Source organism: Bombina bombina, chromosome 2, assembly GCF_027579735.1.
Source record: "Bombina bombina isolate aBomBom1 chromosome 2, aBomBom1.pri, whole genome shotgun sequence".
Lineage (NCBI taxonomy): Eukaryota > Metazoa > Chordata > Amphibia > Anura > Bombinatoridae > Bombina > Bombina bombina.
In genome coordinates, this window is record NC_069500.1 from 1,310,039,735 (window position 1) to 1,310,053,298 (window position 13,564).

General features: G+C 37.6%; 1 protein-coding gene across 1 annotated transcript in view; it reads left to right on the top strand.

Annotated features, from left to right (window-relative positions):
• WFS1 (wolframin ER transmembrane glycoprotein) overlaps positions 1–8,454 on the top strand; it is a gene marked incomplete in the record, with an annotated part of 225,170 nt that extends 216,716 nt beyond the window's left edge. Inside the window, 2 exon segments of the mRNA XM_053704156.1 lie at positions 2,140–2,285; positions 6,215–8,454. Coding sequence (XP_053560131.1) covers positions 2,140–2,285; positions 6,215–8,023 — 1,955 coding nt within the window.
• Positions 8,455–13,564: the final 5,110 nt, after the last annotated feature.

Sequence of the window (13,564 nt, forward strand, 5' to 3'; positions counted from 1 at the left end):
TCGTCTGATTGCCAAAATCAAACAGGAAAGAGCATCAGTGATATTGATAGCGCCTGCGTGGCCACGCAGGACCTGGTATGCAGACCTAGTGGACATGTCATCCTTTCCACCATGGACTCTGAGACAAGACCTTCTAATACAAGGTCCTTTCAATCATCCGAATCTACTTTCTCTGAGACTGACTGCATGGAGATTGAACGCTTGATCCTATCAAAGCATGGCTTCTCCGAGTCAGTAATTGATACCTTAATACAGGCACGAAAGCCTGTCACCAGGAAAATTTACCACAAGATATGGCGTAAATATCTTCATTGGTGTGAATCCAAGAATTACTCATGGAGTAGGGTTAGGATTCCTAGGATATTGTCCTTCCTCCAAGAGGGTTTGGACAAAGGATTATCAGCTAGTTCTTTAAAGGGACAGATTTCTGCTCTGTCTATTCTTTTACACAAGCGTCTGGCAGAAGTTCCAGACGTTCAGGCATTTTGTCAGGCTTTAGTTAGAATTAAGCCTGTGTTTAAACCTGTTGCTCCTCCATGGAGCTTAAACTTGGTTCTTAAAGTTCTTCAAGGGGTTCCATTTGAACCCCTTCATTCTATTGATATCAAACTTCTTTCATGGAAAGTTCTTTTTCTGATGGCTATTTCCTAGGCTCGAAGAGTCTCAGAATTATCTGCCTTACATTGTGATTCTCCTTATCTGATCTTTCATTCAGATAAAGTTGTACTGCGTACAAAACCTGGGTTTTTACCGAAGGTGGTTTCTAACAAGAATATCAATCAAGAGATTGTTGTTCCATCATTATGTCCTAATCCTTCTTCAAGAAGGAACGTCTTTTGCATAATCTAGACGTAGTCTGTGCCTTGAAGTTTTACTTACAGGCTACTAAATATTTTCGCCAAACATCTAACCTGTTTGTTGTTTACTCTGGACAGAGGAGAGGTCAGAAGGCCTCGGCAACCTCTCTTTCTTTTTGGCTTCGGAGTATAATCCGTTTAGCCTATGAGACTGCTGGACAGCAGCCTCCTGAAAGGATTACAGCTCATTCTACTAGAGCTGTGGCTTCCATCTGGGTCTTTAAAAATGAGGCCTCTGTTGAACAGATTTGCAAGGCTGCAACTTGGTCTTCGCTTCATACTTTTTTTACAAATTTGATACTTTTGCTTCTTCGGAGGCTGTTTTTGGAAGAAAGGTTCTACAGGCAGTGATTCCTTCCGTTTAAGTTCCTGCCTTGTCCCTCCCATCATCCGTGTACTTTAGCTTTGGTATTGGTATCCCACAAGTAATGGATGATCCGTGGACTGGATACACTTAACAAGAGAAAACATCATTTATGCTTACCTGATAAATTTATTTCTCTTGTAGTGTATCCAGTCCACGGCCCGCCCTGTCCTTTTCAGGCAGGTCTAAATTTTAATTAAACTACAGTCACCACTGCACCCTATGGTTTCTCCTTTCTCGGGTTGTTTCGGTCGAATTACTGGATATGGCAGTGAGGGGAGGAGCTATATAGCAGCTCTGCTGTGGGTGATCCTCTTGCAACTTCCTGTTGGGAAGGAGAATATCCCACAAGTAATGGATGATCCGTGGACTGGATACACTACAAGAGAAATACATTATGTTTTTTAAAAAAACGGGCTTTCATTCACCAAAGTTTACCTTCACTTTAAATAAAAGCTATAGAATTTACACTAATACATACAAATCAGTTGTGTGGTTTCTGTAACTGTTCTCATTGGTTGATAGTTATTTCCAACTTCTGCTGATTGGCTTAATGAGTATATGTATGAACCAGCCAATGACCTTTACTAGGTGAATACAAGGGGCCCGCCCCTCTGCAAGCAACAAGATAACATTGGTTTACGAATAGTTTCATACATTTTGTTCTTTTAATTCATTCAGTGTTAGGTGAACAAGTGTATTCTAGTTCCAGAAGAGTTTTTCACAAGGCTTTTTCACGATTTGTTATAAAACATATAAACTTAATTCTTATGAGCTGTTAAAGTGTTGTTACCTCAGAGAAATAGAATAAAACATTCCATCACACTACTTAATAATGTGCATCCTCGTTTTACTTTGCTCTAAAGAATTATAACACACATGTATGTACAAATCAAAAACATTCTTTTCATTTTTCAGCCCGCACTTATTTCGCATTGGATGATTTTGTTGAAATTACAAAGAAATATGCAAAAGGGGTGGTCCCAAGTAACCTATTTGTGCATGATGATGAGGATGATGAATTTGCTGGTAAAAGTCCTGATGAATTGCCTCTCCGCCAGAAGGTAAACAGCATTTATATCATAAATACAAATAATAATTATGAGAGAAAGATCTACTCTTCAATAATGAATGTGTTTGTTTAAAGGGACACTATACCCAAATGTTTTCTTTCGCGATTCAGATAGAGCATAACATTTTAAAGCAACTTTCTAATTTACTCCTATTATCAAATTTTCTTTATTCTCTTGGTTTCTTTATTTGAAATGCAAGAATGTAAGTTTAGATGCCGGCCCATTTTTGGTGAACAACCTGGGTTGTCCTTGCTGATTGGTGGATAAATTCATCCACCAATAAAAAGTGCTGAACCAAGAAAAAAAGCTTAGATGCCTTCTTATTCAAATAAAGATAACAAGAGAACGAAGAAAACTGTATAATATGAGTAAATTAGAAAGTTGCTTAAAATTGCATGCTCCATCTGAATCGCGAAAGAAAATTTTTTGGTTTAGTGTCCCTTTAAACACCTGCAGTGCTTTCATTAAAATGATTACTTCCTGTGCTGTAGCCGATTAGGAACAGATAAAAATTATTTCCACACTCCACATAATGCACTTCAGCCTCATTGTGAGAGTGAAAACACTGCAATTGTCAGTTGAATTACAGAAAAAAGCAGGCAAAATAAATAAAAAAATTGTTTGTTCAATTCTGCATAAGTAAAGTGGAGTGCTATCGTTTGCGCGAGGAGTGTAAACGCAATCGAGAGATTATGGTATTCTTTACACTTAAATCCATATTACAAGTGGCACGCTGTTTAAATTACTGCAATTTTGTTTGCGCAAAATTGTGGTAATTTATGATTCCCATATTTTCTATTGTCGTCGTTGAGTGGCAAAGTCCACTCGTGTTACACATTGAAAGTTAAATGCGATCGCTCAAACGCAGTCACATTTGCCGATCAAACTTTTTACCCGACCTAAAAGTAACCCACTACACTATTAACCCCTAAACTGCCACACCCCACTCGCAAAGTAACCCACTACACTATTAACCCCTAAGCAGCCACACTCCCCATCACAAAGTAACACCCCTAAGTTACCCCAAAACGGACCTTTTAGAAAAAAAAAAAACCTGAAAAAGTAAAAAAGAAACTAACCTGACCTTTTATAAAGAACAAAAAAACAAAACCTACCATTACTTTAAAAAAACAACAACCTAATGTTACTTAAAAAAAAAACTACCATTATTTAAAAAAAGCAACCTAACATTAAAAAGAAAAAAACTGCCATTGCAAAAAATAACAAAAACATCAAATTACCAGAAATAGTTATGCCTATTCAGAACATAAAATGTGTATGTTTGGTGAGTTTTTTTTTTTCTGTCTTTCCCTTGCCTGAGGTTCTTGTTAGATGCTTCTGATTTTATTTTTTACTTCACAGAGCTTTTCTGTCAAACTAAGACACATATTCTATTGCAGCTATAAATTGGCATTAACAAAAAAGTTTGTATAAATTAAATGAATGTTTCGACAAGGCAGTGAAAAATACACCTCTATTAGGGTGTAAGCATATACTACACCATTATCTCTTCTCTAGAAATCTGATGCCCTTATTTAGTACCAAGTTTACCATGTGTGACCTACTGTACTACAACCCTGACTAGGTCACTTTTACCCAAATGCTACATTCCTACCTTTATTCATTGGATTTCCTAGAGAGAAAATCTCACACTTCCATTGTGCTTCAACTTTACCAAACTGACGCAACTTGTTTCTCTCACTTGTTAAAGGGATGCTAAATACTCTTATTGCATCTAGAGCTAGCAATTTGAATTTGTATTAGTCTTTGTGAAATGGTATGCATATGAAAGAACACCATTAAAAAATGTTAAAATGTGTGTGTATGTAATTATTATTTTTATTTTTTTCTTTCCCCATGAAGTGCAATTTATTTATTTTGATTTTAAAACTTAACAGAAATGGTGCAACTGACTTGTGGGTTAGAAAAAAAAAAGGAAATCTCCAACTGCTATTTCTCAGAAGTGTAATATCCATTTTAGATTTAAAAAAAAAATCCTTTGTATATATAACAATCTTTATATGCAAGAACATTTTTAAACGTGAAATAGTCTATACGTAAACAAACTTGAAAGCTGTTCCAATGTAACTTTAAAGCTGTGTACTTCCTACTAATACTTATTGGTTCTTGTGTACAAAAAATCATGATCCGCCAATGTGCATTAGGAGGAAGTACACTGCTGTATTTCTTTCATGTTAAATTTTACTTAATTTTTTAAGGCAAAAAAAAATAAAGGTTTAAATTCTGCTCTTTCAAGTGGATGATTTATTTGATTTGATTTTATTAGAATGTCTTTTTATTTTTTCAAATCAATACCTCTATTAATGTTAATTAAACCACTTGTGATTTTCTTGTTTGGATATGCTTTACTTAAAGGGATACTAAACCCAATTTTTTTCTTTCATGAGTCAGATAGACTATAAGGGACATGAAATAAGTTGATATAGAGACAAAATATAATATGTACATTAATTACTTTACCTGCAAATTTATACTGCAGTGCCTCGCCATTAACCCTTTATTTTAAGTTTCTGAATTGTACAGTTCTAACTCCCCCCACACAATTCCTTTTATGGCTGTAGCTATATCCATTGTTGTTTTGGTAAAATGCACAAATGAATAGGGATTATCTGCTGGAGCATGCCTAGAAGCTGTGGACTCAGATGAAATACAATGCCTGTGTATAAACACTGACAAGAGGGGTGGAGCACAGTGTTCAGACAGCATGGCTATTTTAAGTATTTTTGCTTATTTTTGAAAATTATTTTAAAATACTTCGCCTATTATCAATTTTTCTTAGTTCTTTTGCTTTCTTTATTTGAAAAAGCAGGGAAGTAAGCTTAGAAGCCAGACTATTTTTGGTTCAGCACCTGGGTAGAGCTTGCCGATTGGTTTGCTACATTTAGCCACCAATAAGCAAGCGCTTCTTAGGTGCTGAACCATAAATGGGCCAGATCTTAAGCTTACATTCCTGCTTTTTCAAATAGAGAGAGCATGAGAACGAAGAACTATTGATAATAGAAGTAAATTAGAAAGTTGCTAAAATTGTATGCTCTAAATCTTGAAATATTTTTTTGGTTTAGTATCCCTTTAACCATAAGCCCTATGCATTCCTATAACTGTAACTAAATTGCATCCTTATTTGCAATGTGATTGTTAACTGATAAATGCAATTCTGAAAGCTGCAGTGTCCTCCACAGAACATTTTGCCAACTTGGTTTCATTATGAAGTAGACAGGTGAGGGTAGTGTAATAGTTTGCAGTATTAAAGCATCTGTTATTTATAAATGTTACTTAAAGGGATATGAAGCCCCCACATTTTCTTTTGTGATTCAGACAGAGCATACCATTTAAAAACAAAATCCAATTTAATTCTATTATCAAATTTGCTTTGTTACCATGATATTCTTTGTTAAAGAGATACCTAGGTATCTGGAGCACTACATGGATAAAAATAGTGCTGCCATATAGTGCTCTTACAAATAGATAACATTCTTGGAATACTGCTGCCATATAGTGCTCCAGAAATAGTCCGGCTCCTAAGCTCTTTAACGAAAGATACCAAGATAATAAAAGTAAATTAGAAATATGTTTAAAATCATGCTCTACATGAATCATGAAAAAAAATTGGGTTTCATATCCCTTTAAGCTATCCAATGCGCACATTAATTGCATAATTAATCCTAAATTAATTAAATGATAATTTGTGCAACAAAAATTAGAAAAAAAAATAAAATAATATATAATATAAGCTAATTTAGCCTAATATTGGTTTACATTTTAACTGGGTGGTCTGTAAAATCAGACAGTTGGTGTGCCCATTAAATAGGTCCTGTGGAGAACACTATACTATATCGCTGTGTTGCCATTTCTATATCAATATTTGTTTAACAAGTTGTTGTTTTTCTCCCTCTTCTCAGATCATGAAATACCCACTCCATGTCATTACGGAACTTAAAGAGTACCTTATTGATATTGCATCAAAGGCCGGAATGCACTGGTTATCGACTATCATGCCAACTCACCACATAAACGCGCTTATCTTTTTCTTCATTATAAGTAACCTTACCATAGACTTTTTTGCTTTTTTTATTCCTCTGGTTATTTTCTATCTGTCCTTTATTTCCATGGTGATTTGCACACTCAAGGTTTTTCAGGACAGTAAAGCATGGGAAAACTTTCGCACATTGACTGATCTGTTGCTTCGCTTTGAACCAAATTTGGATGTTGAACAGGCTGAAGTCAACTTTGGTTGGAACCACTTGGAACCATATATTTATTTTTTAATATCTGTATTTTTTGTTATCTTTTCTTTTCCTATTTCGGACAGACAATGGATCCCCTGTTCAGAGTTGGCCACTGTCTCCATTTTCTTTACCATTACAAGCTATATGAGCTTAAGCACCAGTGCAGAACCTTACACAAGGCGAGCATTGATAACAGAAGTAGTAGCTGGTTCTCTGTCTTTATTGGCGCTTTTACCAGAATCTTGGCCCTATTGTCACTTGCTTAGTAAAACGTTCTTCACTGTACCCCTAGGCCATTTTATTATATTTCACATAAGTGTCCCATGCATTTTTTTCATGTACTTATTCTATCTCTTTTTCAGAATGGCACAGCTGCGGAATTTCAAAGGTGTCTATTGTTATCTGATTCCCTATTTAGTTTGTTTTATGTGGTGTGAGTTATCAGTTGTAATTCTAAGAGAATCTTCCACAATTGGCCTGATGAGGGCATCTGTGGGTTATTTTTTGTTCTTATTTGCACTACCAATGCTTCTGGTGGGTATTGCAGTTATGTTTGTTGTCCACTTAATTAGATGGTTTATATCTTTAGAACTTACCAAGATTGTAGTAACTCTTGTATTATGCTCCATTCCAGTAATCTTTCGATGTTGGTCTAAAGCAAACTATTCTGTTCTGGGTATGATAAAGTCTTTAACAAAAAGCTCCATTGTAAAGCTTATTTTAGTTTGGATTACTGCCATTGTAATGTTTTGTTGGATATATGTATATCGATCTGACGGAATGAAAGTTTACAACTCTACTTTAACATGGCAACAGTATGGCTTTATTTGTGGACCCAGGGCATGGAAAGAAACCAATATGGCCCGAACTCAGATTTTGTGTAGTCACCTTGAAGGGCACCGAGTGACATGGACAGGCAGGTTCAAGTATGTCCGTGTTACAGACATTGACAACAGCGCAGAATCTGCTGTAAATCTACTTCCTCTTGTTATTGGCGACTGGATGAGATGCTTATATGGGGAAGTCTACCCAGTTTGTGATCCACAGAGTGTTACCATGGAAGAAGAAGAGCTTTGCAGACTCAAGTTCCTCTCTAAGCATGCGTGCCACATGAAAAAGTTTGACCGGTACAAATTTGAAATAACTGTGGGCATGCCTCTTAATGGTGTAAGTGGTAATAAGACCATTGAGGAAGATGATATTACCAAAGATATAGTCTTGAGAGCAAGCAATGAGTTTAAGACGGTTTTACTAAACTTACGTCAGGGCAGCTTGATCGAATTCAGCACCATCCTGGAGGGACGTCTTGGAAGCAAATGGCCAGTTTTTGAACTAAAAGCTATTGGTTGTTTAAATTGCATGGCCAAACTCACTCCTGCATCAAGACATGTGAAGATAGAGCAAGACTGGCGACGTGATGTACACACAGCAATAAAGTTTGCATTTGATTTCTTCTTCTCGCCATTCCTATCAGTTGTATAGCAAGGTAGTAATGGAACAGTTATTGACCTTTTTGCACTGTGATGAAACCACAAAGCTTTCCTCACACTGTGTAGCTTTAAGACTATCAGACCATACATGTTGCACTCTTTATAACTTGGTTTGCACTTTTTTTTCAGAATGGAGGAGTATACAAAATTTGAGTCTAGGATTGTATCTGATACACAGCTCTATAATCTACTATTGCCTCATGCATGGTTATTCCTGACTCCTGTAGATATTTTGTAATAACTTCAAAAACATTAATAATAGATCTTATGGTGACTATATCTGAATTACTTAATTATAACTGCAAATAGGTATAAAGCTGTGTGTTGTTGTTTTTTCTTAGGTAGAAGGTTTTCCTACTGTAACAAGCCTTATATGTATTAACCTTACACAATGCCTTAATAAAAAGTGTAACAATGTTATAATTATTTTGTCAGAACTGATGTGCACTTGGTTTATACATATTCTCATGATTACTGTCTCAGTCAATTATAAATTAACAGGTTTACATTTTAACCTTTTCCTGACTTTAGGACGTTCCATGCCATCCTAACTGCGCTGGACTTAAAGTGAATGTCAATTTTGATGCTAAAGTGCCCGTTTTTTAAAAATTTGATTAAAAACAGGGGCACTTTAATTAATCAAAGTTTACATTTCAATCCTGTTGTGAAAAAAAACTTACCTTTTAATCTTTACAGCAGCTCCAACTTCCTCCGGTCGTCGCAAGCCGTTTTTGACGTTAGAAATGATGGATAGGTCTTCCTCCAATCACGTCTTCCCCCCCAGGGGAATCAGTGACTGATCCAACGCCGTGATTGCAGGAAGCTGGATTCCTCATTTTAGACCCAGGAAGAGGCTTTGCGACGGGTGGAGGAAGCTGGAGCTGTTGTAAAGATTAAAAGGTAAGTTTTTTTTTCTCACAGGAGTGAAATGTAAATTTTGATGAATTAAAGTGCCCCTGTTTTTGATCGAATTTTTAAAAACCGGGCACTTTAGCATTAAAATTCACATTCACTTTAAGCACTGTTAGGACGGCATGGAACATCCTAGCCGTTTAGCTGTACTGAAGCCAACGGCGCTTCCTGAATGGGATCGGGTCATGATGGGCGTGCCTAGCAGTGTAGGCTGGCCCCCCCCCCCCCCCCCGACCCAATCCCATCATTGAAATTTTGCGATGGCATGACGATCGCATGATTTTAATTTGTTTACATCGGAACCTTGTTCCGATGTAGACAAATTAAACCCGGCATGAAAGGGTTAATACTACAAAACAGCAAGTTGGTTGTAATGGACCAACAGAAAAATATGTTCTGGGGAGGTATAGATATGTCAGATCTCTTAAAGGGACATTAAACGCAATGCTAAAGACCTTTTTACTGTACTTAATCTTGTGTTAATAGGGATATAAAATATTCTGTTTCATTGTTGTAATAAAAAAACACTTAGAAGTGGTTTATACTTAATATAAATCATTGAAATATGTATTATTCCTCATTTTAAACTTTACCTTTTCATTTTAACTTTGTCTTTATGTGGTCTCTACAGGAAAACAAAGGAATATAATGTGACCATAGAACCTAAGTTCTGCAATGTCTTTTCTTATTTAGCTGTAGGTTGTGGCTGTTTAGAAAGCAAACAAGTACTCTTTTTTAACACAGTCTCTTTCTTTTTGTTCACTTTGATTTCATATATTTGTTCTACTAAAGGAGAACTGTTTCATATCCCTTTAACATGGCTAATCCAATATAATTTGATAAAGGTATCTTACAAAAGTTTAACAAATCATTATAGTTAAAGGGACATGAAACCCAAAATTTTTCTTTCACGATTTAGTTAGATCATACAATTTTAACAACTTTCCAGTTTACTTCTATTATCAAATTTCTTTCATTCTCTTGGTATTATTTGTTGAAGGCGCAGCAATGCACTACTGGTTTCTAACTGAACACGTGTGAGCCAATGACAATCGGTGTATATATATATATATATATATATATATATGCAGCCACCAATCAGCAGCTAGAACCTAGGTTCTTTGCTGCTCCTGAGCTTTCCTAGATAAACCTTTCATCAAAGGATAACAAGAGAAATAAGCAAATGAAATAATAGAAGTAAATTAGAAAGTTGTTTAAAGTCGTATGTTTTGTCTAAATCATTCATTTCTAATAATCTTAAAGGAGCAATAATACATTTCTTAGCTGTGCTAGAGCATTGTACTATTTATTGCACTGTTGCTTGCCGAGAGCTATATCTCTTTAATCCCGGCAAAAGGGTCACAGTCTGCTTTGGAGCAGTGATCCACTATTCTACCTCCCAACGATTCCTGGAGGCTTTCAGGGAGTGGGAGGTTGTGAGCTTGTGGGCAGTGTCCCCGTGTATTAGAGGTGGAACCATGAAGATGTGGGTGGGCTATGGTTGGAGCAAAGGCCTTGAAGGTGAAGTTGCGGGAGGGAGAGCGGGACAGAGCTCCTTGCCATCTTGCATGATTGTAGTGCGTTGGGAGTTCTGCACAACTGGTTTGGAATTGAGCAAGGCCACTGAGCCAATCAAGAGCTGCATATGTGCATAGCCACCAATTACCTGCTGTCTTCAGCTCAGGATCAATAATGCATTCCATTTAATCACTTAAAAGGACAGTAAACATATATGTTCCTCATTTGCTTAAAGGGACACTGAACCCAAATTTTTTCTTTCATGATTCAGATAAAGCATGACGTTTTAAGCAACTTTCTAATTTACTCCTATTATCAAATTTTCTTCATTCTCTTGGTATCTTTATTTGAAATGCAAGAATGTAAGTTTAGATGCCGGTGCATTTTTGGTGAACAACCTGGGTTGTTCTTGCTGATTGGTGGATAAATTCATCCACCAATAAAAAACTGCTGTCCAGGGTCCTGCACCAAAAAACTTGGATGCCTTCTTTTTAAATAAAGATAGCAAGAAAACGAAGAAGAAAAATTGATAATAGGAGTAAATTAGAAAGTTGCTTAAAATTGCATGCTCTATCTGAATCGCGGTTCAGTGTCCCTTTAAGCAGATAAACAACTACAAAACAAAGTGATTTATACGAACACAATGACCGTGGCTAGGCTTTTCCAAATAAGGCAATTGGTAAGTGGAGTTAGTGAAAAATATTGCAGCCAACGGATATTATTTTCATTTATTTGTAAAGCACCAACAGATTCCATGTTAATTTGTTTTAAACATGTTTATACCTGGCTGATATGGTATTCTATAGCAAGACAAAGGAAATGTCCTGTAATTGCAAGGTGTTTACGGTCCCTTAAACACACACAGTTCTGTTCAAACCATTATAAAATGCTGTAAGAAAATGTTCTGTCCAAATAGTGCATTTTTTTTAAAGAACCAACACTGAATTGAAGACTGAAAGTTGTGTGATAATTTGTATCCTTTTTTTGCTGCCTATGAAAAGATTTTAAATAAATCTGAAAAAGAAAAAAAACTGGTCAGTGTTTTTCTGGTTGTATTTACAAGCTGGTGGTCTCTGTGGAGCTATACTCATGTGTAGGGTTGCCATCTTTAGTTCAGGCCAAACACAGACACTCTTGTGCCGTGCACAGCAAGAAAAAAAAAAGTACTCACTGTGTATAATAGCTTATAAACATAAACTTACACATAGATTGTAACACTCTCACACTCTCTATCACACACACACACACTCTAATACACACTCTCTATCACACACACATACGCTAACATACACACACACACTCTAGTACATACTCACACACATACTTGCTCTGTCTCACACACACACTATAATACACTCTCACACACATACTCTGTCTCACACACACCCTCTCTCTCCGACACACACACTCTTATACACACTTACACACTCTGTCTCACACACTCTAATACACACGCTCACACACACTTAAATGGAAAGAGTCCACAGCTGCATTCATTACTTTTGGGAAATAAGAACCTGGCCACCAGGAGGAGGCAAAGACACCCCAGCCAAAGGCTTAAATACTCCTCCCACTCCCCTCATGCCCCAGTCATTCTTTGCTTTTCGTCCCAGGAGGTTGGCAGAGACGTGTCAGAATTTTTTAATTTTTGTTTTTGTCTCTTATGGAGGGTAGTACTCTTCTGCATGAGACAGCAGTTTTAAGTAGTCCTGTTAGTCTCACAGTGAGGGCTTGGATGAAAATCCGGAGATGCAGGAAATTTCTTTCTGCGAAACCATCGCGACTTATTAACAGTTCCTCAAGCAATCAGCGTTGTCAAACTTTGCTCCGCTGCCTGCTTTCTTCTCTCAAGTCCAAGGCGGAGGAGATGCTACTATCCGTCACACTTGAAGGGCCGTGTTTCTGTTCCACGGCGTTGATTCCGGTAAGATAGTTTTATTTTACTTTATTCGATGTACTGTAATGTGAATGTTTTCCCGTGAGGCTATACTCCTCGCGGGTTTACCTTATAACTTAAGGGTCTCAGTGAGTCTCTGTTAGTATCTTGGAATCGAGGGTTAATACCTCTTGAGGGGGGTTATATGAAAGGGGGGTTTGTAATCATGTTTGTTGTGTGATTCAACCTGCTTATGTGTGAGGTTTAGGGCTCGTGGTTTGGAACTTTGAGGCCTTTGGAAGCGACGCGGCCTGTTGGCTGAGCGCGCTTTTTGGACTATACGGTTCACCTTGTGTCCGGGCGTGGTTATGCTCTTTTCCCATTTCCCCATTCCCGACCATGTGGCGACTGAGATATTCTAGTCAGCGGGGGTCTGGTCATAAGAGGTGGTGAGTGCCCCAGCCATTGGTGGTGTCAGGTGCCATTTTTGTTTTTTTACTGTTTGTAGTCCATATTGCTATATCCTCTTTGCGGCTATGGGGGATTCTGATGCTGAGACTGTGCTCCTTCCAGATTCAGTTACGGAGGATTCTGATACCAAAACGATTATAATATCTGATTCAGATTCTGTGTCTGGTGACGAATCCGTTTTAGCCTCGTTGACTCCTGTCAACCATTTTTGTTCCATATGCCATATGAGAGCACCCCGAATCAGGGATCTGCTGAGCCATCTGCCTCTGTGGGTCCTGTCTCCCAGGGAGCGAGTTCCCTACCGAATCTTCCTCCTACACATGCGGGTAACCCAGTTTATGGTTCCTCCACGCGGGGAGGTGTGTTCCCCCCCGGAGCTCGCAGCGCGTTTTCGCTTTCAGATACTGTTGGCGATTGCTCATCTGCAGAGTCCAGATGTTTCTTTGAGAATGTGCTTGTGCCCTATTATTCCGGGTATTCCCGGATTGTGCACCTTTGCGTATTGCTCAGACATCTGTTTGAGTCGCTGAATGACCCTATCGTTCACAGATACAGTAATTTTCAGTCTGATAGTCCGAATAGTAAGACTCGTTAGACATGTGGGGATGAGGTAATCTCCTATTGTCTTTATTTTAAGTTCTTTCACAGTTTTTGTGAGATGGTCCTCCGTTTGGCTGGTCCTACGGATAGGCCTGTGTCCTTTTTGGGCGTTAACCTTAGGGTTTCCTTGATTTTATTTGTATCCAATGGGATGTC